This window comes from Coffea eugenioides, chromosome 6 (genome assembly GCF_003713205.1).
Source record: "Coffea eugenioides isolate CCC68of chromosome 6, Ceug_1.0, whole genome shotgun sequence".
Taxonomy (NCBI): domain Eukaryota; kingdom Viridiplantae; phylum Streptophyta; class Magnoliopsida; order Gentianales; family Rubiaceae; genus Coffea; species Coffea eugenioides.
Window position 1 is genome coordinate 35853072 of NC_040040.1, and position 25132 is coordinate 35878203.

The 25132-nt window shown below is 35.9% G+C and overlaps 2 protein-coding genes across 2 annotated transcripts; one reads left to right on the top strand and one right to left on the bottom strand.

Moving 5' to 3' along the window:
* Positions 1-6393: 6393 nt before the first annotated feature.
* LOC113775739 (aquaporin SIP1-1-like) lies at positions 6394-9546 on the bottom strand. The gene is made up of 3 exons (XM_027320734.1): positions 8802-9546; positions 7971-8243; positions 6394-6783 (listed from the first exon to the last, which is right to left on the bottom strand). Exons 1-3 carry the CDS (start codon positions 9102-9104, stop codon positions 6637-6639), a joined length of 723 nt encoding a protein of 240 aa, XP_027176535.1. The 5' UTR covers positions 9105-9546; the 3' UTR covers positions 6394-6636.
* Positions 9547-19286: 9740 nt separating this feature from the next.
* On the top strand, positions 19287-24469 carry LOC113774061 (ricin B-like lectin R40G3). Its single transcript, XM_027318634.1, has 4 exons — positions 19287-19877; positions 20194-20316; positions 23622-23850; positions 24151-24469. Coding segments are annotated over exons 1-4 (831 nt in total). The 5' UTR covers positions 19287-19400; the 3' UTR covers positions 24153-24469.
* Positions 24470-25132: the final 663 nt, after the last annotated feature.

Consider the following 25132-nt stretch of genomic DNA (forward strand, 5'->3'; position numbering starts at 1 on the left):
TCAAAAGTTAAAATCAAGTCTCCAAATGTGTAAATAATTTAGTGAAACAAAAATTTGTGATAGATGGTTATTTAGGTAGATACTTATACTCCTAGTTGGTGGACAGAATAACTCAAGAATTCTTCTTGGATGGGATTCTTTCTATCGATTTCAGCTTTGTCAAAATATCCAAAAATGCCTTGGGCTGGTCGGAAAGTTCGGAAAGTTCCGTCTGAATGGATGGGTGTTCTAAAGAAAACACGATCTAGGCTTAAGTGGTGGTTGGGGCTGTTCAAGGGATGCTTATGGAAGAATAATCTTGGCTTTCTCTTGTTTCTCTGGTATTGCTTCCAGTATTCATGATGAAGTCGATCTCTTCTCTTTGGGGATACTTTTTGTGTATCTAAGGGTTTCTCTAACTTGGCTATAGAGTCCGACTCTTTGGCTCTCATTCGTATTCTTAAAGGGATTTTATACGTATTATTGGTCTATTCAAATTTTTTATTTTTGGGAATGAAAAAGGTCAGGCGGGGGTATGCCTAATTCCTGAGGATTTCTATTAGTTTCGTTTTTAAACGAGGGATTTGTCCCACCGTAATGTCACCAATTGAATTTAAATTCTATTCGTAATACTGAGAATCACAAGTCCAACTACTGCTAGTCATCATCCATTCATTTTGAAATCAAAGAATTACAAAAGTTATGTCTAGACCTTGATTGCGTGTCACATTTTTTCAATAAAACTAATATGCCTATTGATTTTTTATCCAAAATTGGATGCTCTAAGGGTTCTAGAGTTGTATGCAAGTATTTTGCTACTCTTCCATGCATGTTTAGAGTAGAGTTTAGAATTGATCGTCTAGGCTTCTCTTCACTTTGTAAAATTTGATCCTTGTAGTAGGAATATTTTCTCTTTTTCTTTAATTTATCCAATCTTGTTTGTTTTTAGATGTTAGATTTAGAATTAATCTTTTATACATTAACAGTGTATACACTTTCACCGTTGAATACATGACACATAATTTGAATTTGAATTTAAAATTCAAATTTTATAGATGTATCATACATCTAACTATAATAATATATACACTATCAGTATATATAACTATAATAATATATACACTATCAGTATATATAACTATAATAATATATACACTATCAGTATATATAAGATTTACTTGTTAGATTTATGTCCTCCATTATATTATTTGGGATTGGCATCCCTTTGTCATGATAAACAATGAAAAAAAAGAGTGGGAGAGACTTCTGTGAGGACTCGCAAAATTTACTTATTTAATCTCCTATTTCTCGCTTATTTAATTATTTATTTGGCCTTTTACTCCGAATATTATTTTCTAAGCTCGTGAGACCTAATTACATGGAAATATAGTTTCATTATATTTTTAAAATGACTTGTTTCAAAAATTAATTTCCGGAAGCTGGTTTAGTGAAAGTAGTGAACACGTCTTTGGAAATTTTGACCGATTGAGAGTACAATAAGTTTGGAATATTGGAGACATGTACAATGGACTTAAATTAGGTATTTTAATGTTTAAATACTCAAGTGATAGTTATTAGTACTATCGTTATAAGAATTTCTCGGAAGTTTCGCGTTATCACGCTTAAATTGGAGATATGCGTTTTTATACGCGCGATTTAAATTTAGGAACTTTAGACTCTTATTTTGGGACAATTAAGAGTGAATAATATTTACATGAATATAAATACATTGGAGGTTTAGTGCACTAGTGAACCAAACGCGCGAGAAAATCGAGCCCTAATCGCGCCAAACGCACCCTAATGTGAGTTGACTAATGGGTGACTTGAGGCCACAAGTTAATGTCTTCTCTTGGAAGCTTAGAAATCTGATCACACTCTCTCTCCTCTACCCAAGACTGCCGACCAGCTCTCCCTCCCTCTCTAACTCCATTGTTCCAAAAATTTCTTACTCAAACCACCACCAAAACATCTCCAAATTCAACCAAACTTGCACCATACTTAGCTTAACACTAGGAGATCATTTTGAGCTGCAAAAGGGTGCTGGAAATCACGGTTTCTTGGAGCATTTTGAGGGCCAAAAATTCTGATCTAGTACACTAAGAAGGTATAACATGATCCATCACCTTAAACTTGATTTATAGTAGTAGATATGCATCTCTAAGTACTTGCATGTAAGTAGATGACTTGATATTGTTGGAAAAATGTGAAAGTGGGCTCTATGAACTCCCACTCTTGGGTTGTTGCTGATTTGATGATTGATAGTGGATATATTGTTGGTTTAGTGGTTAAAATGATGGATTAATGGTGTGTAATTGATAGAAACTTCATTGGGTGCAAGAAGCAAAAGTTTCCGATTTTACCCCTGTCTTGTCCGACCATGTTTGTGCAAAATTTTGAGGTTCTAATGACTTGATTATATTTTTTACATGTTAGTGTGAGTGTGTACAAAATTTTGTTGAAAAATAACATGATTTGGTTGGTCAAATGAGTTGATTTTCAAAGTTAGCAAAACTGGAAAATGAATCCCGTATTGCCCAGGCAGTCATTTTGTATCGGCTATAACTCTTTGCTCCGATGTCGAAATCAAGTGCCGTTTGTGGCATTGGAAACTAGACATTCCCAGCTTTCCATTGGTACCAATTTCATGTTCTGGGTCCACTTGAGTGAGCCACACCATTCGATTGAAAATCACTGTCCTGTTTCGTTTCTCTCCAGGAGACAGGACAGGACTTGTATCTTGATGCTCAAAAACGAGCTGTATGTGGATAGAATTTGAAAATGGTTTCTTCTGATAAAATTCATCTTTATAAGAGAGCTTTCCAACGCCATCAACCACGCCCAATTCCAAGTTGAATTGAGTGAGTTGTGGCCAAAGTTTGAAACTGCTACAGTGATAGAATTTTCCACTTGGACAGATTTGTAACTAACAATGATTTGGGACTTGTTGTTTTGGAAACTTTGATGTCCAACATCTACCAAACTTTATATCAGATGTTCCTTGGACTTTGTTTCACAAATAAACCAGATTTGGGTTGGTTGCTTTGGATAAAATGTTTAAAAAGGAAAGAAGAGCTAGAAGACAGTTTTAACTTTGGGGGAAATTTCTTGAACTTTGATGGTTTAGTTAACTACCTTCTCGTGTGAATTTTCAAATGAAATTTGATAGAAGAGTAATCCTCATATGGAGGTTTAATTGTGCAAAATTTGGTAATATTCTATGACCATTTTGATATGCAAATGATGTCACAAAATTCACTCATCGAATCTGGAAAACTTTTCGTTTTCTCTTAGCCAAACAGTCAAATCTGATTTGGGGAGTTTTATTTCGAAAATTTGGATGTCAATGGTCTTTAAATTGCTCAGTGGATGTTTATGAACTCTTGGTTTCAATAATGGAGAGATTTGGAACTGATTTCATGGTACAAAAAGTTTGTAAACAAAAGAAAAGTGAGAAGGTAGTTTAGCCTTGGAACTCTTCATAAACTTTGGTTGTTTTAATGACTACCTTACCGTGAGAGTTTTTGTATGAAACTTGGTAGAAATGTTGTTCACACATGGAAGATTTAGTGTACCAAGTTTGATGTATTTCCACTGCCAATTCGATGACCAAATGATACTTCGAATCTAGTCGTCAAACCTGGAAAATAGCCCACAGTCTTAACTTTTTCAGCAACTTGGAGCTACTATATCTTGGTGCTCGAAACTCCGTTTCTCGTTCCGCTTGTTTTGTTTTAAACGTTGATTGTAACTCTAATTGAGTTACAAATTTCGGAGGCTGATTTACAACAAGTGAATTTTGCCGAATTTCCAAAGTTGGCCAAAAACCAACTTAAATCTGTCTTGGTAATTCAAGTTACCAACTTTGAGTCCATTTTTGAATATCTTCCATTTAGAATCATGGAAAAATGTCTTCTAAGAACTTTTAGTACTTTCAAAGGGGTTTCCAACAGTACCAAGTTTTCCAATTTTGGACTTGTAGAGAGTGAGATATGATTTTTCAAAGATTGCTTGTTAAATCTGGAATTTTCTAACTTAAAGGAAACTAAGGGTTTCGACTCTCCATTTTCCTTCATACAATTGATTTTTACATTTTTTTCAGAGATAGAAATCATTTTCATTGTGTTTTAAAACCCCCTTTTGAACCTCGAGTTACACGAACTCTTAGACTCATCTCCGCGTTAATTTCTTAGATTGTACTAGTGTACAATCCTCCTCGATAATTAGAGATTCGTAGTGATATTGAGTGGTACTTGATTATTGGTTGCTCAGGCACTCGAGGGGATCTCCAAGGGGAACTCGGAGCGGACACCTAAAACGCTTGTTTGAAAACTACTCGCTTGTTTTGACTAGGTGAGTGTTCCATATAGGAATACGCAATTGAATAAGTCTAGGACATGCTTATTTCATGATTATTAAGTGTTAAGTGCCATGTGTTAAGTATTTACCATACTCATGCCTATTTAAGGAATGTATACTTGCATTGTATATCTACATGAATTGGTTAAATGATTAACCATATCAAATGACCATATGAACTCGATACATGCTTAACTTGCTAGATGGCTTGCTTAGCCTACTCGGTTTTGAAAAAATGGAGTCGAGTGTGTACTTTATCGCACTCGTTCTCTTTTGAGATGAATAACTCATGCTTGAAAATGCTCGAATAACATGACTTGGTATGCTAAGGTTGCATACGTCGTTGGAGTGAATCTCCTCGACTCTCACATGGTAAAAATGGGATAACGGCCAATGATGGCCTATTCATATGACAAATGCCTGTCAATTAACCGTCACTACTCAACCATTAACCGTCAACCGTGAACCGTTAACCGTTAACCGTGAACCGTTTACCAACCCACATGACTACCTAATTACTTGACTATTTGCTCACGTGATTTCCAATCTACATGACTATTCGATATCCGTGAATTACATGTTCCCATGAAATCAACTTGTATTGCTTACGTGCTTACGTGCTAAGTATCCACTTGATTACTTGATTATCATGAATCACATGTTATATGAAGCTGCCCATCATTGTTAGGCGAGTGTGTACTTTACCTCACTCGACCTACTCAAATGATGAATTTTACCTTTTGTCGAATTACTTGGTTACCTGTGCATGTTGTAAGCTCTAAGCTGAACTTGGGCCCTGCCCTTGGTTACTGGCCTACTCGAGCCAGGACTGGGCTCGGTCGGGTAGGTTGGAACCCTGGGCCACCGTTTCGGTATACTCGAGTATTACCACTGGAGGGATAAGGCGATGGCCAGACCGTACCGTGGGGATCGGAAGTCATAAGGTGCAGATGACCGACAGAGTTCCACTGGAACACCGTATCCTACAGTATATGTTTACCTGGTATCATGATAATTGTTTCATGCTAAAATGCCAATATGAAATCCTGAGCTATGCCTGTAATAAGCTCCAATCACTCGTGAACTATACATGTCAATGTCTTGAACCATGATAACTGTCTCATAATAAATGTCTCATACCATGATAAATGTCTCAAATTACCCGTACTATGATTATCACCTCATGATAACATGCCATTGTGTAACCTTGAACCATGCATATGATATGCCCAATCTACTTGATTTATTTGAACTGTTAGAGTGTCTTGGAACCTCACTGGGCTGTGTAGCTCATCCCACGTTGTGGTTTTCTTTTACAGGGTTCGAGACCAAAGGTGCTCGTGAGTAGTACTAGATTGCTTTCTTTTGAAGACTTTAAGTTATATTATAACGGATGGCTTTTGTGCCCTTTTTCGTTGGGTTGCATTTAAGCTTGAAAGCTACATAGTTGTAAGTGTAAGATATTTGAAATACTTTAATTATGTATTGAAGTTACTTAAAGTATTTCGAGCTTTTGAATAATGGATTGTAGTGAGTCCTGGCGAGAGTTGGGCATGCGTCCTGCGGATACCCTTTGGTTCGCCTTAGGGAGAAGTGGGGGCGTCACAACTTCTACATTCCATTCATATATGATAAATCTAAAGTAAATATATTGTTCATATATTTAAGAGTGACTGATTTAGTGGGTAACAGATTAGTTTTCTAGTTGTCAATAAGTGGCTGATTTAGTGGATGTTTTGACTAATCAAGGGTATATTAGGAATAAAATTAAATGACACATATTGTAATACCACATGAGCTCCCGAGCATTATATATCGTACGATGTACACGCCATTCCTTTAACCGGCATACTACAAATTCCTTTCTATCATATTCAACCCAAATTCAAGTAAAAGCGTGACAGCACCAAACCTCGTCTAGGGTTGATTGGATGTAATGCAAATTGACACTAACGAAACAACGAAATGTCTAGAATTGAAGATAAACCCATGGTAAGCCAAAAGCATAGGTTTTGGAGCCAAATTAACATTTGACACACTCCGATTAACACAATCACATCATCTGAAGAAGCAAATAGAAGTTAAGCTAGCAAAGTATCAATGAGTAGTTACATTGATTATGATCATGTCAAGAATCCAATATCCTATATGACAGTCCAGTAAACTGAACATATTCAACAGTAGAAAATGGATTAGGCATATGAACTCTGAAGTTTGCAACTACTAAAACAGGATAAAACTTTGCACAGTTGACAAAGCTAATTTTTTAGACAATGAATCACCTAAATTTGACATCCTATTTTAAGTTTTCTTTTCCTTTGTGGGAGGTGGAAAAAGAGCTTTGAAAACCCAAGCAGCCAATATTGCCCCAGCAAAGGGGCAAATCCAATAGACATAGAACTGCTCCCAGGTGTTGTGCCTGTTATTTATATACGCCCACCCAAATGCCTGCAAAATTATAACGAATGTTGTGCCAGTCATTGAGTGTACAATTTGCAGGACGATTTTGAGAGTATTTAAAAATGTGACCTTGTCAAAATGTATAAAACAAAACAAGATAAAAGGAATTAAGAACTATGCTGAAAGTCCCCAAGCTTTGGCAACTTCACTCTAGTATTAAACTTCAAAGAGTGCCAAATTGCAGTTCAAGATACAGAAGCCCTCTTAAATGGCTTTTCATCCAACAACTTCTCAATCTCTTTTATAACCATTGGATGAAGAATAGTCTATAAGTTCCTCCACCTTAATGAGCCTTACCAAAAGTTGTTCATAGTAACCCCACCACTGAATGTGGAAGTTATGATGCAGTTTATAGGCCACAGACGCTTCATGTCATGGGGATTAAACAGGCTTTTAGAAAAAGGAATTGGAGTGTCGACTTCTATATGAACTTGCCCATTAAAAGAATAGGAACAGTTGTCTCTCTTTCAGTAGATGCTTATAAACATCTAGAAGCAATCAATCAGGTACATGCAAAGTAAGGAAGATAAAAAAAATGGAGTATGCAGCAAAGAGTTTTTTCAAAAGGGATTAAAGTTTATGATTAAATTATACTGAAGGTAGCAAGATGTAATCATAAGCCAGTTTCAATTCTCTCAGTATTTCCAAGCCCTGAATATCCTGGTTTAAAACTCAAACTCCACAATGTTTACAGTATGATACTTTACATTTCATTTAATAACCAAGAAACACAACACCCAAATTGCAGCAGGGCTTCTGTCACAAGTTACATAAACACAATTACAGAAATCTAAAATTCATAGTTTTCAGATGCAGCTGCATTTTCATGGTTAGAGGAGTCTGAAGAGCATTGGCATCTAAAGATAAAGAACTAGACCAGAATTTTTTATCCTAAAGGAACATATTTGGTCATTGATAGTTTCTCGCTATCTTCTACAGTTCCATTAGTTTGAGGCACTCTGGCTATATTATAGTCTAGCTAGTTGTGAAAATCAGCACACTAGTAATCCAGAGATCAAGTTGGAGAACAAAAGCATTATGTTGTGGCACCACTATTTAAAGTATTTGACATGGTTCCTCTAAAAGTTCCTTGTTCAGATGAAAAAATCAATTCCAAATCTGCTAGCTGTCGAATTTAGACTAAACGATAGGAATAATCAAGTAACAAGACTTACATTGGCAGGATTCATGGAGGGGCCAGTGTAGCTAGAACCTGCAACCACTAATGCAACAGTTGACATGGAGAGCAACCAATTTTTTAAAAGTGGGCTACTAGGTCCCCTCAGGACGATTAAGAGTACAAGAAAGGTGATTGTAAACGTCAAAACCCCTTCAGCAATAGCACCGGTATGCAAGTCAACCTTCAAAGAAGGTCCTCCCAGCATGTGTTTATACTGCACCGGCATAAACTCCTTAATAGCAAGAGCACCACCCACTGCACCAGCTGCCTGTCAAATTAAGAAGTCAGTTTCCAAAATCAGTTTGAATCATCTTAAAAAATTCCCTCGTACTCTTGTTTAATATCATCATTATTCTGATTCGCCAATTTTGTTGTTTTTGTCTTTACCAGTGGTCCATTTGCTTTGCACCTTTTCTTTTTTTTCCCCCCATTGAAAATTTTTACTTTTGGGTGAAAAGAACATACCTTTAACTTCCTGCTTTGGGAACAACTTTTCCAGAAAATATCCCCAAAGCTCTCACCCAACAACTATGCCTATCCAGTTTCCCCACAAAAGCAATCAAAACGAGCTTTCACTTTCTGAGCTAGAAATATATATATATATGCTATATATGTTCCACAAACTCTCTTCCAAAAAAGCAATAAATGAAAAACAAAACCCAAGTCATGCTAACAACTGTTTAATCAAAATCCAATTTCCATCGTGATTCGTTTTTTCGGAATTGCCGGACTAACATGGGATTCAATTATAACAGAACAAAGCACCAAGTAATTCAAATTCTTCAAATTAAGCAAAGAAAACAAATACACGAATAAATAAATGAACCTGGGCAGGGAAACGGAGGGCGGCGGAGAAAAGAGAGTTGGAGCCACCAAGACCGACGGCATGAAAGGCGGCGGTGGCGGTGGGGTTGAAAGTGGCTCCACCGAGGGCATCACCAATGATTGAAAAAACGAACAAGAAAACAAAAACAAGCACCGTGGTGATGAACAGAGAAGTTAACCACTGGGTCGTAGCCACCCCAAGAGCAGCAGCAATCAAGGAAGTTAGTACTCCCAAAGATGAAGCACAAAAAACCCACATGAAAGTCAACAGCCCATCAGCAATTGCTGCCTTTATCACACCCATAACTGGAAGATTCAACTTCTTGGTGATGGCTTCCTCCTCTTGATTCCTCTCTGGTTTTTTTCAGCGTTCTATTGAGAGGAGGAAACGGAAGAAAGAGATTACGTGAGGATGAATGGTGATAATTGCTATTATGATGATAATGATATGATTAAACACGGGAATAAGGGATCTGGAAATTCGGTTGACTGTTTGATAGAAGGCGTCCACATTGTGCGCCTGTGGTACTAGCCTTGTCTACCTAATTCTCACTGGTTTACTACTTTTACTTTGCAAGTGTTTTGCTCGGAAAAGAAAATTCTACGCCGCCAGGTGCAATTGTGGAAAGTCAATTTGTATTATGATGATTATTTGTTTACTTTTATGCAAGGCCAAAATATCAAGAAGAGGGTGTACCAGCCTTATAGAGTTGGGAATACTAGTAGGTTTGTTTGGATTGTCATCTACTTTTGAGGCAAAACATGAAGTAAATAAAATGTCGTACAAAATTATTAAAAAAAAAAGAGAACCAGAAGTGTTTTCTAATTTATTAATCAAAATAAAATAAAAAAAGAAAACGAACTATAATAATGAAGTTGTTTAGGGGACTAAGATGCAGATTGGTTATATATGTTAGACAATGAAATGGGAAAGCACCACACATAAAAGATTATATTGAATACCCAGTACAATATTTAGCTACTTAGGTGCTTTTCACATGACACCGGTACGCTCTGGTTCATTGTGTAAAGTCACCAGCCATTGATCTTAGAGCTGTTAATCGAACCGAGTCGAGCCGAGTATTTGGCTGTCGAACTCGACTCGAGTTTAATTCGAGCCGAGCTCGACTCGAGCTCGTTAGGCAAACGAGCTTTAAAATGTGTTTGAACTCGACTCGTCAAATGCGACTCGTACAAGCTCGAGCTCGAGCTCGTGCAAATTAACCTCAATAAAATCTATAATTTTCAATTTTTATACTTTTGACTTCTAAACTAACAAATATGCCCTTTATTAACGAGGTTTAACGAGCTACTCGGATATCAAATGAGCCGAGTAAGCTCGGCTCGTTAACTAAACGAGCACATTTCTAGCTCGAGCTCGGCTCGTTTACCGCAACTAAAGAGCCAAGCTCGAGCCTTATCGAGCCGAGCTCTAACGAGCTTTCGAGCTACTCGTGAAGTTTAATTGATCAATGATTGGTCAACGGCTAGTTTTAAAGTTTGCCTTTTTCCTGTTTTTTATTTTTAAATGTAAATAAAAGTTGGTCTGTCATGTCCACGAGACACGGCGGACCTTATTTGTAAAATAGTCCCTACTGTGTGGCAAGGACCTCAAAATAAATAATCAGCTTGCCGTGTCTATTTCATATTAAAAAAAAAGGCCCGTGGTAGTCATATAACAAGAAAACCCCCTCTACCCAACTTTTTTTTCAACTTTTTTTTACCAATATACCAAGAAATTTGTCCAACAGAATCGATTCCCCCATCACTTAAATGCTCCTCCTATCCTCCACCCCATATCTCTCTACCCCATCCCCGCTCTACTCTACTAGCTATCCCTCAGGGTGCCCTCACCTCGCCTTATTACTATTTTTTTTTAATGTGGCTTTATTTGTATATATGTGTAACACTAATACTAGATTTATTACTCATTCTTTTGAAATTTCAACAAAAAAATTTAACTTGAGATAAAGTTTAAAAATTGTTTTTGGGGGTGTTTTTGAAAAACTTTGCTGTAGCAGAGTTTTTAGAGTATATTTTGAAATATTTTTATTGGCACTTTATTATGAGATATTTGGTAAAATTTTAAAATAATTTAAAATAATTTTTAAATTATCTTTTAGAGTACTTTGTTGTAACTTTTATTGTATTTGAAAAACTAGTTTTTGAAAAACACTCTAAAAACAGGAGATCCAAACAGAGCCCTTGTGAATCCATTTCTCTTTGTTTGATATAAACTGAATCCTAAATCAATTATAATTATTTTTTAATAAGCAACATGCCATAACCAAAAAAGAAAAGAAAAAGTAAACTAACATAAAAAAACAAAAAATTGTCATATATTATCACAAGAAAATTTCATATTATTCATTTGATATTACATGTTATAATTATATTATATATATATATAATATTAAATTAAGGCGGGACGGCGTGAGAATGTCCTCCCCTATCCCTGCCTTGTTTAAAGTGGGTGGAGAAAAATCCCCCCAATCTTACACTTCTCCCACTCTATTGAATCGTATGAGACCATCCACTTTTATTGTCATCCCTAATTTTAACAATAAAAACAACAAAAACCTTGTCTTGGCTTGTTCATTCGAACCGAGTCAATAAAAGTTGGACCGTATTTCAAGTAGTGTAAATGAGCGACTAGGATTAACCCAACCCTTCTAGAATTTACAATTCCGTGAACAAATTTGTTTGGGCTCTTGTACCAGAAATCGTGGCAAGATCTGGATTACTCAAAACACTAGCATCAATAATCTTGAAACGCCATTTAACCATAGAACAACTAATGGAATGTAGTTCAATTTCTGTTTTCTATAATTATGCCGTATTAGGTGTGAAAACCATTTAGTATGATATACCACCTCATCAGGACACGTATTTCAATTGTTTTTGTTCTTTTAATTTTTTTATTTGTTTTTGTCTTGTAGAATTGAAGCGAGAAACAATCAACTTCAACTTCGACTTCAAGCAATTTAATTACGTGGAGGAATCTTGAGGTTTGACCGGGAAGGGCAAAGAGCAAATAAATGATCAGGCTTGCTTGCTGTGCCCTCACCGCCAGGTAGAGGATGGTTGACAATGACGCGGATGGAATCGCCCACGTCATAGATGCTCGCTCTTGAGACTTGTCTACGTCTTCACTTTTGACTCTCAGCCATTCTTTTCCCATATGATTATATGAAGGCCAAGGACTATTGGACTTAAATCTTAGTGAAGAAGAAAATGCTATCCACGTTTTCATCGAGAAAAATCTTTCATTTCGTAGACTTAATGGGGAAGAAAATGGCATTTAGACGAAAAGACGAAGAGAAGGGTAAGAAAATGTGGATTTCTTCTCCTGGAACATAATTGCCATAACAAGGCACGTTAAATCCTCACATCTTTTCTTTAGTCCACTACTCTTGTCAACAGTTAGGTAGGCCTCTGACGAGGAAGGGTTGGATTAAGCGGCACGTAGGAAGGATTATAAAATTAAGAGATTTTAGATTTAAAATCTTTCACTTAAAAAAAAAGAATAGACCTTGACAATTTTGATCTTCTTGGCGAGATGGTTAAACTTGTCTTTTTTTTTTTTATTGTTTTGTATTACTCAAAGGATCTAGATTTATAGTATCAAATTTTAAATTTGGAATTCTTCATTATTATATGTAGGATTAAATGCGCTAAGCCAATTAAAAGTTTGGTGATTTGCACTTTTGCTCTTAAATGTTAATTTTGTTCTACTTTCCTCCTTAACTAATGATCACTCTAATGATTTGCTTAAAAAAAATCAATGCCCTTAATTGACAATTAGTAAAAATAATAACCGAACAAGAGATCCACATATATATATATATATACACATATTTATGTAGGTGTGTGTGCATATATATGTACGTATGTATGACACACACAGAGTTAAGAATGGATGCAACCATTTGAAAAGATCACATACTTTTGGAATCTATTGACAAATATAAAATAACATCATTTTGTCAACACTAAAAGGACTTATGAAAAAATTATAAAAAATGAATACCCTACAATTCTCTAAATTTTAATATGTCCTTGGCATACATATGGGAGATATTTTATTACATTTACATCTCACTTCCACTTGTTGATGTTCAAAAATTGAGAAGGCATACCTTAAATAATAACAAGGTGTCATCGAATGTATCAACTTTTATGAGATGGTTTTTTTTGAAAAAAAATAGAAGTGGAATATTGGGACTTAATTCTTCACTTTCCAAAAGAAAAAGGAAAAAAAGAAAAAATTGCAGCACCAAAATAGGTGATGAGGCGAAAGCTTGTATCATGAGAAGAGCAGTGAAAAAAATTAGAAATGAGGCACAGCTGAAGCTTTGGCCATTTTTTGACGGTCAAAGTCGATTTAACTTGACAAAAAGGGCAAAGTGCCTTATTTCACTTAAAGGAGTGTTTGGATAGCATATTTCTCCAAATAATATTTCGCTTGCATCATAAACATATTTTCCAATCCATCTTTTTATATTTCCAACCATTTTTTTATCTCACATACATTACATCACAAAAAGTGTTACAGTAATTATTTCAAATAACACTCTATCCAAACAAAGAGAAAGTGAAAATCATAAAGATTGTCAGAGGGAGGAGCTTAGTGGATTTAACCCTTGTGTATATATCAACGGGATAATTTCAGAAACCTTCCTTGAAATTTCTTATAATATCACTTAGTGCTACTAAGATTTCTAAAATCTCGCTTACCTTCTTTGAATTGACATTTTTTTAATAACATTTTAGCCTCTCCGAGAGAAATGCAAGAGAGATAAAATTTTACTCCCTAAGACTAGATTTGGTTTTTGTTCTGTGGGAGAGATGGAGGAGATTTTGATTGAAAGTATTTTAGAGAGAAGGAAAAAATAGTTTAAAGGGAAGTAAGAGAAGAGAGAAAGTAAAGTATACATGTAGTCCCCATACTATCTATCAATTGAATGCTTGTCAAAAAATTTTGAAAACATTTTCCTTGAGAGAATATGCAATTAAAAAAGTAGATGAAGTTAATGTGAAAACATATGCAATAATGAATAAACATAGGGTTAATAGCACTTTGACGCCCTGAACCTATGGGGCGATGACACTTTACCACCCTATACTTCAAAAATACACATTTTGCCCACTAAATGAATTATGTTTTGTACTTTTAATTTTGGCCAACTCATGTGCATATTTTTCTTCCCAAATTACCTCCAAGTTTCCTAAATTTTTCAGCAGTCAAATTTTATATTGTAGTATTTTCCTATTTTATATTCACCATAATATTCTTCCGTTGCATACTATGTTATTGGATTATACCATAAATTAAATAAAAAAACTCCTCCAACTGCCACTTTATCCCTGTCTTTTTCACTATCTTGTAGGTGCTCCCATTGTGACCACTATTATTTCTTATTTGATATGATTTTTAAAAAAAATATATAGCATCAATTATAATCACAATTATCAGTCAAATAATAATTGCAATTATCAATTATTTTTTCAGATTTGATACTATGCAAAATTGTGATAGCCCACCTCCCCTTAAAGTGAACCAAGGGGTTCAGCGGACCACCTGCCCAACTCTTGTCAGGACTCACTCACTAACATTCTTTAAATAGTCTTTCACACCTCTAGATTAATATAAAAAGTTCTATTCATCCAAGAATTCCAACTTAATTTACAACCCAAAAATGAAACATAAGATTTCATTAACAAAGATCCCAAATACATTTCATCTACAAAAGTACTAGTACATGAAGATTATTCACACTATTTCACGCTTACTTGCTCTGGCCTCCACTCCTGTAAGGCAAATAAAACTAAAGGAATGAGTTAAAAGCCCAGTGAGATTCTCAAACAAGCAATCAGTGTGACACCCCCACTTCTCCCTAAGGCGAACCAAAGGGTATCCGCGAGACGCCTGCCCAGCTCTCATCAGAACTCAAGACAATTCGATTCAAGCTTAACGATACATAACAAATAATACAAGTCTAATAAAGAAAAGTCGCTTCCATAATCGAATATCCAAGTCTTACACTACGAGTTCAAGATACATCAGTTATCCAATTCTTACATTAGGTTCCCAAAAGATACATCAATTCCCAAAATATACAACAACCACAATGTCTAGTCAATTACATTTAAAACCCTAATTGAAAGTACATCCAAAGGGTTTTTTCGAGTTTCACTCCATGTCCATACCTGTTAAGGAAAACAAATCTACGGGGTGAGCAATCGCTCGTGAGGCCAAGAACACTCATGCAAGCACGTTGTCCAAATAACAATCCCAATTAACAAGTAAAACAATAATTTTCAAGTAAATGACAATTCGAGCAAGAATAGTAAACAGAAACAATTCAAGGATATAGGAGCTCTCAGGAGCTATTTTCCACTTGCACGACCAAGAACCTCCACGAATTGACACTCCGTCAATTAGGTAGGTTACAGTCTGTAGAACTTCACTTAACCTGTCCCCGTTCACCGTTACATACCCCTGTACCGGGCCCGCCTGTCGCTTGTTTGAGACGATACTGCTCGAGTATGCCAAGCAAGATCTCTCAATAGGTCAAGCTTATGTTTTCTCATGGTTCACCAAGGAGTTCGACCAAGCTCATGCCAGCTCGAGTCCAAGGTTGGCCAGTGAGAATTGGGCATCTCCCACGATTACAATTAAGAATCGAGAAGATTCACTCCAATCGACTTATGCAGCCATAGCATTAGGACAATAAAGAATTTAGGCAAATAAAGCAAGATTCACTACTTAACACTTACGATTTTATACTTAAACACTCGCACTTAAACCATCACACTACACTCACTCAATCCGCTCAGGTCAATTCAAACCTAAACTGTGATACCACCTGTCCCCGTTCACCGTTACATACCCCTGTACCGGGCCCGCCTGTCGCTTGTTTGAGGCGATACTGCTCGAGTATGCCAAGCAAGACCTCTCAATAGGTCAAGCTTATGTTTTCTCATGGTTCACCAAGGAGCTCGACCAAGCTCATGTCAGCTCGAGTCCAAGGTTGGCCAGTGAGAATTGGGCATCTCCCACAATTACAATTAAGAATCGAGAAGATTCACTCCAATCGACTTATGCAGCCAAGCATTAGGACAATAAAGAATTTAGGCAAATAAAGCAAGATTCACTACCTAACACTTACCATTTTACACTTAAACACTCGCACTTAAACCATCACACTACACTCACTCAATCTGCTCAGGTCAATTCAAACCTAAACTGTGATACCACCTGTGACGACCCCACCTCCCCCTAAGGCGAACCAAAGGATTCGGCCGACCGCTTACTCAATTCTCGCCAGGAGTCACTCACTAATATTCTTGAAATAATCTTTCACACCTCTAGATTAATATAAAAAGTTCCATTCATCCAAGAATTCCAACTTAATTTACAACCCAAAAGTGAGACATATGATTTCATTACCAAAAATCCCAAATACATTTCATCTACAAAAGTACTAGTACATCAAGATTATTCACGATATTTCACGCTTACTTGCTCTAGCCTCCACTCCTGTAAGGAAAACAAAATTAAAGGAATGAGTTAAAAGTCCAGTGAAGTTCCCAAACAAGCAATCAAGTAGATAAAACATGAAAGTATTACATTTAATAAATTTCACACTTTGCATAGTAATAAACAGTCATTCAAGAAACAAACATTCAATTATTGGAAGGATACGTGCTCACTTGGAGCCATTCATTCATTCAGTCATTCAGTCATTTAGTCTCCGACCGTTTCTCCCTTATACCTCCAACATGTGAAAACATTTGAAATAAAACTCCAACGGTGATCATTTCATTCAGTCAATCATTTCATTCATTGCATTTCATTCACTGATCAGTACTCCACCAGATTTCGTGGTCATATTCGAATATACCAAACACTGTCCCAGGATCACCAGTTGCCCAATCGAGTCCGCTTCTGGCTTGAGTCGACTGGCAACGAAGGGTAAGGACCCAGTTCAGCCAAAGACTTACATTAATGCACAAGAACATTCAATCATTTGATCATTGAAAATTCACATTCACCTACGTCGAATGCGATAAAGTACACACTCGCCTATTGAAAATCCATTTAACAATCATTGAAAAGTGTTTGGTCATTTGAAACACAACATGCAAGGAACACTCACCGATATCAATAGGTTAAATGTCAACTCTTTGGATGATAACCTTGATCGCTACCAAACCCTGAGGCAAGATTCACAATCACAATAGATTTAAACTTAGTAGATTCAACTAGCCAAAACATGCACGTCTAGAATTTCAAGATATTCCATATACTTTTCACTTTGACCTCGAGACTTTTAGATAAAATTCAACACAAGTATTCTAAAAGTAAGGAGAGCAATTTAAGCATCCAAAATCACACCAAATTAAGGTTTAGTGAAATTTCGTAAATTGCTAACACAAAATTTTATATATAACTAACACAAGGGATGGAATATATTATGAATGGTGTTGATTTTCAAAAATAAATTTCAAATTAATTTTATGAGAGTATGATGGAGAGAAATTCTCTCTGATACAATTGATAGGAGCCTAGTTGTGAATGCGCATGTGTCACTAGTTACCCTTCCACTATACATCCTAACCATAGGTTGGCCAGTGGCCTTGTGCATGTTTCATTCTGTTAGACATCCCCAAATCCCGGAATTTATGCTACAACTAGGCTTGTCAATCGGGCCATCTTAATCACACTTTAACAATCTCATCCTTGAGTTATATAATTAGTACTACTTTCAATTTTGGGTTGATAAATATGAAGTTCATACTTGACTCAGAAAATATTGAAATTGTGAACCTAATTCGGGTCTGCTTGTCATGAACAAGGTCACGGCATGCCAATTTCCACTAGAAATAGACGATAACCAATAGCAATACTAGGACAACAAACTCAGTGGGCATTCATCAACAGAGTACAGATAAGATGTAAGAGTCAAGACTTTGTTGCAATTAATGATGCTAGTTGAATAATATGTCAGTTTAAACGCTCATAATACTGAGCACTGGACTAAAGATGTAGGAACCCTGTGCCTAAAATAGACAACTATTTTTGAAAAATTTTGAAATATTGAAGTAACATTTTTTCTGATACAATATATGTGAAATAAAAAATAACTAAAAAGATAAATGTGATTGGAATAGGTGTTTGTATTAAAGTAATTAGTATACAACTTTAGTTGCTCTGGGGAGAGAGAAGGGCATTTTAAAAAATTTTAAAATATTTAATTAACTGTTTTACTTTATCAAATATAATTAACTGTTTATATAATCAAATATAATCAAACAACTATATGTCATTGAGTTGAAACAACTATAATCAATTTTCTTTTTCTTTTTCTTTGTTTGGCATTTCAACTAGTTGTCAATTAAGTTTCAATTGAAATAAAGATTTTATAATTATTTAAATTATAAAATAAAATTATCAATTTAAGATGAACATAAATATAAATACATTAAATTTATTATTGAAATATTTGATTTAATATGAAGGAAAGACAAGAAGAAATGGCAAGAATTTTTTTTAAAAATTCATGTGAGTCCTTTATATTGGTAATCACTTTTATTTGTTATTATAATCATAATGCCTGATCATAACCGATTGAAACTCATATTCACAAGTTGTATAACGATTTGTGTTATACTATTTACAACTAAAGTTATTATATATTCAAATTAAAATTTTCTTTTATATATGATTTATGGGTTATCATTTGTTGGTAATTAATTCAACGAAAATATGCTCTTTAGGCTAATATTTTGACAATGTGGATTACTTTTAAGGATTTTAATGAGATTTAGAACACATTTTTATGCATTTAATCTAATTCACATTTTATTTCATTTAAAATATAATTATTTAAAACATAAGGGACCAAAAAATATGAAGTCAAACATTTGACTATATGCTTCATAGGCTCTTGATTTTTTTTTTTTTTTTCAAATATCAACTTCAATATATATCATAGGCTCTTGGTAGTTATTGCTCAAAGTGGATATATGCTCTGTCTGTAGGAATCCAGAAGAACTATGAAGCCTTAGTGGACAAAGCAGATGGATATACTTACTTCTATCCGGCAGCAGTAAAATTTTTTTTTTTTAAACGCTTCCGGGCCTTGTCAATGCGGTAGCACGAAACAAATTTTTTTTTTTTTTAAAATTTCGCTGGCTGCTGAGCTAATGTCAGATTTAAAAAAAAAAAAAAACCTGTTTTGCTGCTGGGCTGACACAATTCGACAGCCATAGTTTTATACGCAGCACGAAACAAATTTTTTTTTTTTTTTAAATTCACTGGCTGCTGAGCTAATGTCAGACTTAAAAAAAAAAAAAAAACCTCTTTTGCTGCCGGGCTGGCACAACTCGACAGCCATAGTTTTATGCGCACCCTTATCAGATTCATATATGTTCGACTTTTTTTTTTTCCACCGATATTCTAAGTAATTAGCCACCGACACCAGCTCCATCCTTTGATTTTTCCTCCTATTTATCTACTGTTTGACTGTACAGACACTTCACCCGTCACTTATTTCGCCACCGCTCCAGAGTAAACTGATCGGCACCAGATTCCATGGATTTTCCTCGTGGCCATAACACCCACCACCACCACCACCCCCACCGCCCAGGTCCGGAAGAAGAAGTGTACCCACCCGCAGCACGGCCACATCCACCTCCCTACTATGAAAACGAGCCGCCGCCACCGCCACCACCAGTAGTCCACCATCCGCATCCAGCCCCTTACTATGCAAACGAGCCGCCGCCGCCACCGCAAGTGACCCATGTTCACCATGGAGGAGGTGCCGGAGGACCACATCCCCCAGATTTCCGCAACGATCCACCACCACCACCACCACCTGTTGTTGAGCATGTTTCCCATCACTCCTTTCATCCCCACATGCCTTCTGTTTTCCACCATCACACCCATCACTCAAAGATCGCTGATAAGCCTTCTGTCAGAGTTTACACTAAGGCAGAGCCTAATTATTCTCTTACCATCCGTGATGGAAAGGTTATCCTTGCTCCTTCTAATACATCTGACCCTTTTCAGGTGAGTTTTGCTTTTTGAATTTTAATGCCTTAGGATAACTCTTTTTTGTCTAAATTAGCTTATTTGGAGTTCTAAGATAGGCGGACTGAATATTATTTAGTGTCTTCGGTCTTTGTTAAGGAGAATTTGATCATTGTCCATTTTTCATCCCCTTGGAAGAGAGAGAGAGAGAGAGAGAGAGAGAGAGAGTTTCAGGAGGGATTTGGTAAAATGTTGTTCCTTTTAATTGTAATTTTAGGTTGAGAGAGGTGGTTGATCAGTTATTAGTTTTTTTTTTTAACGGTTGTGATTGTGGTGTGGACATGGATTTTTGCAGCACTGGATCAAGGATGAGAAGTATAGCACCAAGGTGAAGGATGAAGAGGGATTTCCCAGTTTTGCACTGGTCAACAAAGCCACTGGCCAGGCCATGAAGCACTCTATTGGGGCTACTCAACCTGTATGTTCTGCTGCTTTCTGTCTTTGTACAATTTCAGATGAAGATGTGTGAAGCATATTGAAAAGAACTTTTGATTGCATTGTTTCCCTCTTGAAAGTTTTGATTAGCTGTTGTAGTAAACCTACAAAGAATCTATTGCAGTCAAATATAAATAATCAGTATTCTGTGACCTACAAAGCTCAAAATCTATTCTTAAATAGTTTGACTTTGGTCCTGGTAATAGGCCTAACCTGTAGAAGATGGTTAGCAAGGTGAGTTAAAAAGTAAAAAATTGTAGCTTCAGTAGATAATTCAGAGGTTCAATAAAGTAACAATTCTTTTCCACTAAAACCACATTCATACCTGTAGAGAATGGAGATATTGGCATATAGTCAAGTGAAAATGATGATGAAAATTAGCAAAGTCATAACTTGGGAGGGATGAAGCTTGTAAATTATGTAAAGGTACTTGAAGGCTTCCAAAAGTGTTATAGAATTATCTGAAGCTCAACTCATTGTTTTAAAATTATGATTTAGTACAGCATTACATAGTGCCAAGTTAGGTGAATGTTTGATTCTAGTGATAGTTATCCTTGTGTTGGCGTTGAGCATCACTATCAACCATGAAGTTCAAAATTTTTTTATTTGGTTAAGAATCCAAACTGATTTTATTATAGTTCTGCAATGCTATGGATGATTATGTTGCCACCCATCTGCAGAGCACTAAGCTTCTCATCGCATGGCATGTGAGGCGCTTAAGTTGGCTAGATCTAGCTCTTTGATGGAATGGTGGTTCTTTGTTCCTTAACAAGTGTTTGGGACTTAATAGAAAGTTTTATTTTGTTAAATAATTACCTTCAAAAAACTAATGCCTGATTTTGACTCTCTCTTGAATTTGGGTATTAGGGATTTTTTGAGCCAATTCTAGCCTACAACTAGTTCTAACTAAAATGGGATAATTTTTTTTTTCTAGTTGCCAGACTTTCTTATGGACTCTATGCAAGGAGCTTCTATTTTGTCAAATGCTTATTTATTTATTTTTTGTAAGTGGGAGATCTTGAACCTAGGGTCTCCCAACCCAACCCTCCCCACTCGTCAAATGTTGTATTTTCTTCATTCAACTTAAACTTTTCTTTGCTTACTCTAACAAGTGTTGAAGGAATTAAAAAGGAAAATAGATAAACCCATCCAAAGGAGAAAGGCAGTATTGAGGGTATGAGAGGCACAAAAGATTTCCATTGGAAACGAGGAATGTTGGGATCTATGAAAAGAGATAATGCCTTGCAGGATGGAGTATAAGAGATAGTTATCTCTGTCTATGTAAGAAGCCTGAATTCTTTGCAGAGAAGAGAACCCAACATGGAGAATCAAGATTTTAGGAAGCGTTAATGATCATACCTCAGGTTTAATAACCTGACTTGTTGAAACTCCTCATTTAGGTTGGTAATGCTCAAGCTTGTGGAGGAATTAGATTGGGATGAAAGTCCAGTATTGTGAGGATGCCAAAACCTTTCTTTCCATTCTAACTTTATATTTTATGATAAGAAGTTTGAATACACTTCACAGCCACACTCAGACAGATTGAAACACGCTTATATTTGTCTATGCACTGACCGTTTTAAGTGTCTTTTAATCAAGGAAGGTTAGATGCATGCTATGTTTACATGAGGAATACAGAATTCTGTATAAATCAAGTGACATGCATCTAAAAGTGTTTGGTAATGAAGAATTGTACCTATTAGTGCATGTAAAGATCAGCCCCTTACATGTGTGTGTGGGTTTAGAGTCAGATCTTAATCTTTTGAACTGTTTCTGTAGACACCCTACTCAAGTTAACTCCTTAAACATGCTCAAGGGTTCAGCTGCAGTAATTCTTATGTAAACTATGGATTTGGCAAACTAACTTGAGCTGGCATGGATGGCATCTCATATTGTATTATTCTAGTGTAAGCTGGATATATTTGGGAAAAGTATTAGATGGTCAAGGTACCCAAGTGGCATGTCATGTGGTGCACCAAAACCAATCATATCCCATTAATGGCAGTCCTTGTGTGGTGAGTACTAGACATGGAGGACCCACGCTGCTTGGTGGGATGTGATTGGTATTAGTGCACCACGTGGCACTTCAGTATGGCATGCCTTGAGCATTTAATACCTTCTTGATATATGTGCTCTGTGATGGTTTGTTTCATGCCTTTAGTGGTACAAGTGTCAAGCAGAAAGAGTGATATCATTGATTTTCTATGGATTACTTAGCCATCTTTGCTGATCCATTTTGACTGGCAATGGATTTTACCATTCATGAATTGAGGAGTGTGATCGGTTTTAATCTAGACGTACTAGCTATGTCAAGCTACCAGTTTTGCATCTGTCAAAGCGCCAAATAAACGTCGCCTTAGAGACATACACAGGAATAGTTACCTGCAAAACCTGCATAAAGACAAATGTATAAACAAGGTTTTCAAGAGAGTTAATGGAGGACTATATCTTGTGGTTACTGCTTTATTTCTTTTCAACACCTTAGACATTCTTGCTGATTGCAATACATTTTCTTGATTTTATTGAATGTACACCTTACAAAACTGGACATCTGATATTTGACTTTTATAACAAAGAGCACAAAGAAAGAGAGAAGAAAACGTCAGAAATAAACATCATTGGTCTGGGCTCTAGCATTTCTGCTCTTTGATCTTTTTGCTTAATTTTGTAACCATATTCTTATAGAACTTTTTTTCTAAGTGATCCCATGCATTTCTTCTTTGTTCTCATATATGTCTTCAGAAATTCACCATCTTTAGCATCATATTTAGTAGAATTGTCAGAGTTAGTACCTTTTTCTTAGCCTATTCACACATGATGGTAAGTTTAGGTGGTCATTTAGTTGGTACTATCTCCTTTTTTGTTCGTATTGTTTATGTTGTGAAAGGCCATCAGTCACTTGTCCACAACTTTACTACAATTTTTCAAGTGTTAAGTTGAGATTGCCCAAAATAGTCGTAGCTGTACGGTGTTGGTAAAAGTGAAGTTCATTTATTTTCCATGTTATTTTATAAGACGGTTTTAGTCCTGCAAAAGTAGTAGTAATATGCTAGATTCTTGAAGGTCTAGGGATTCATTTGTATGGTTCTATGCTTTGTTTTGGCTTTGGATCTCGTGCATTCGCATACCTAATCTCCTAGGGACTTCTACCCTCTTTCCCTGAGTGCATGATAAGCTTGGGAATTAATTGTTTGACTTGTTGAGGATATTTAATGAAAGTCTACTAGGAAAATTATTACGTGACTGTTTGTGCCAAGATATATTCAACATTTCAATCTTTGCCAACAGGTGCAGCTAATCCCTTACAATCCTGATGTTCTTGATGAGTCAATCTTGTGGACCGAGAGCAGGGACTTGGGTGATACCTTCAGAACAATTAGAATGGTGAACAATATTCGCCTGAACGTGGATGCTTTCAATGGCGATAAAAATCATGGTGGTGTACATGACGGCACCGTTATTGTTCTATGGGAATGGAAGAAAGGGGATAACCAAAGATGGAAGATAGTGCGCTACTGTAAGTCTTAACATGTTTTGAACATTTCAAAATCTTTGAAGATATTAATTTTTGCGTTGCTTTTTAAAAAAAAAAAATCTTTTTTCGTTTGATAGAGGGTTTATCTATTCCCATATGGTAGGCGTTATTCCATTATCTGCAGAAATGGGTAATAGATTTAGAAAGCTTTTTCGTGTCAAATCTTTAGCAAATGCACTTTCCCATTTCTGCATGCATTTCGAGTCTCGGCAGCTTCTGTCTTCCCCATCTTTCATTTGTCACCTTGCTTTCTTTTTCACTAGCACCTTATGTTGCTTGCAGAATATTCGGACCTGCAGAATGAATCGGCCTTCTTTCAGCTACTCTTCCATTTCTATGATCTGGAAGAATGGGCTTCTTCTTTCAGGGCCTAAATATGTGTGTAAGGGAATTAAAATAAATTGTTGAGAAGTTTGTTCTCTAGTAGTGACTTGTGTGTCTTGTATTGTGCGTGTGAAATAATTGTGTTCAGCTTCCACTTGAAGAACCACTGGCAGCACGTCTTTTAAGAGGGGGCTAAATTTATAACAGTATGTAAAATGATTTAATATAGTTCTCATATCTCGTATACCCATTGTCTTCTTTTTTTAACCATTTTCAAGTTGTCCGGTTGCATTTACCCTTTCAGATTCATTTTCAGTTCGTCTGAAATTTTGTTTCTCTATTGAGTCATACAAATGCATTTACCTTTATAGGTTGACTTAAATTACAAAAGGCATGGTAGAAGGCAAGAAAATTAGATGCACGATTTATTAGGATAGCAAACAGTTTCTATTTAACTTCCAAACTGGAAATTACATTTGTATTTAGCAGTTTGTTTACCTAGAATTTGATTAATTGTCAAGACAAAATTTTAGGAATTATACTTACTTTGTAGAATTTTTTCTACAGCACAAAGAAAAACCAACGTAATTTCTATTTTTGACTCTACTGTAGAGTTTACTACCACTTACAATTTAAACTTTAACTGACGGTAGAAAATTAGTTAAATTGTTCTTAATATGTAAGTTATTGGTTGAATTAACTTGAAATAATTATCAGAGTGCGTGAAAAAGGTAGAAGCAAAAAGATAATTTATGTATGTAGCCCTTGTGTGGCACATGCAAAGATAATGTACAGCTTCTATGGTTTGAAAATTTACATTTTAACTCCATATGCTTTAGATTATATTGAACTATTAAATTTTTAGTTATAATTAAGGGTTAATTACGTTTACCTCTCTTTGAGGTTTAACTAAATTACAAGACCAACCCTTAAGTTTGGC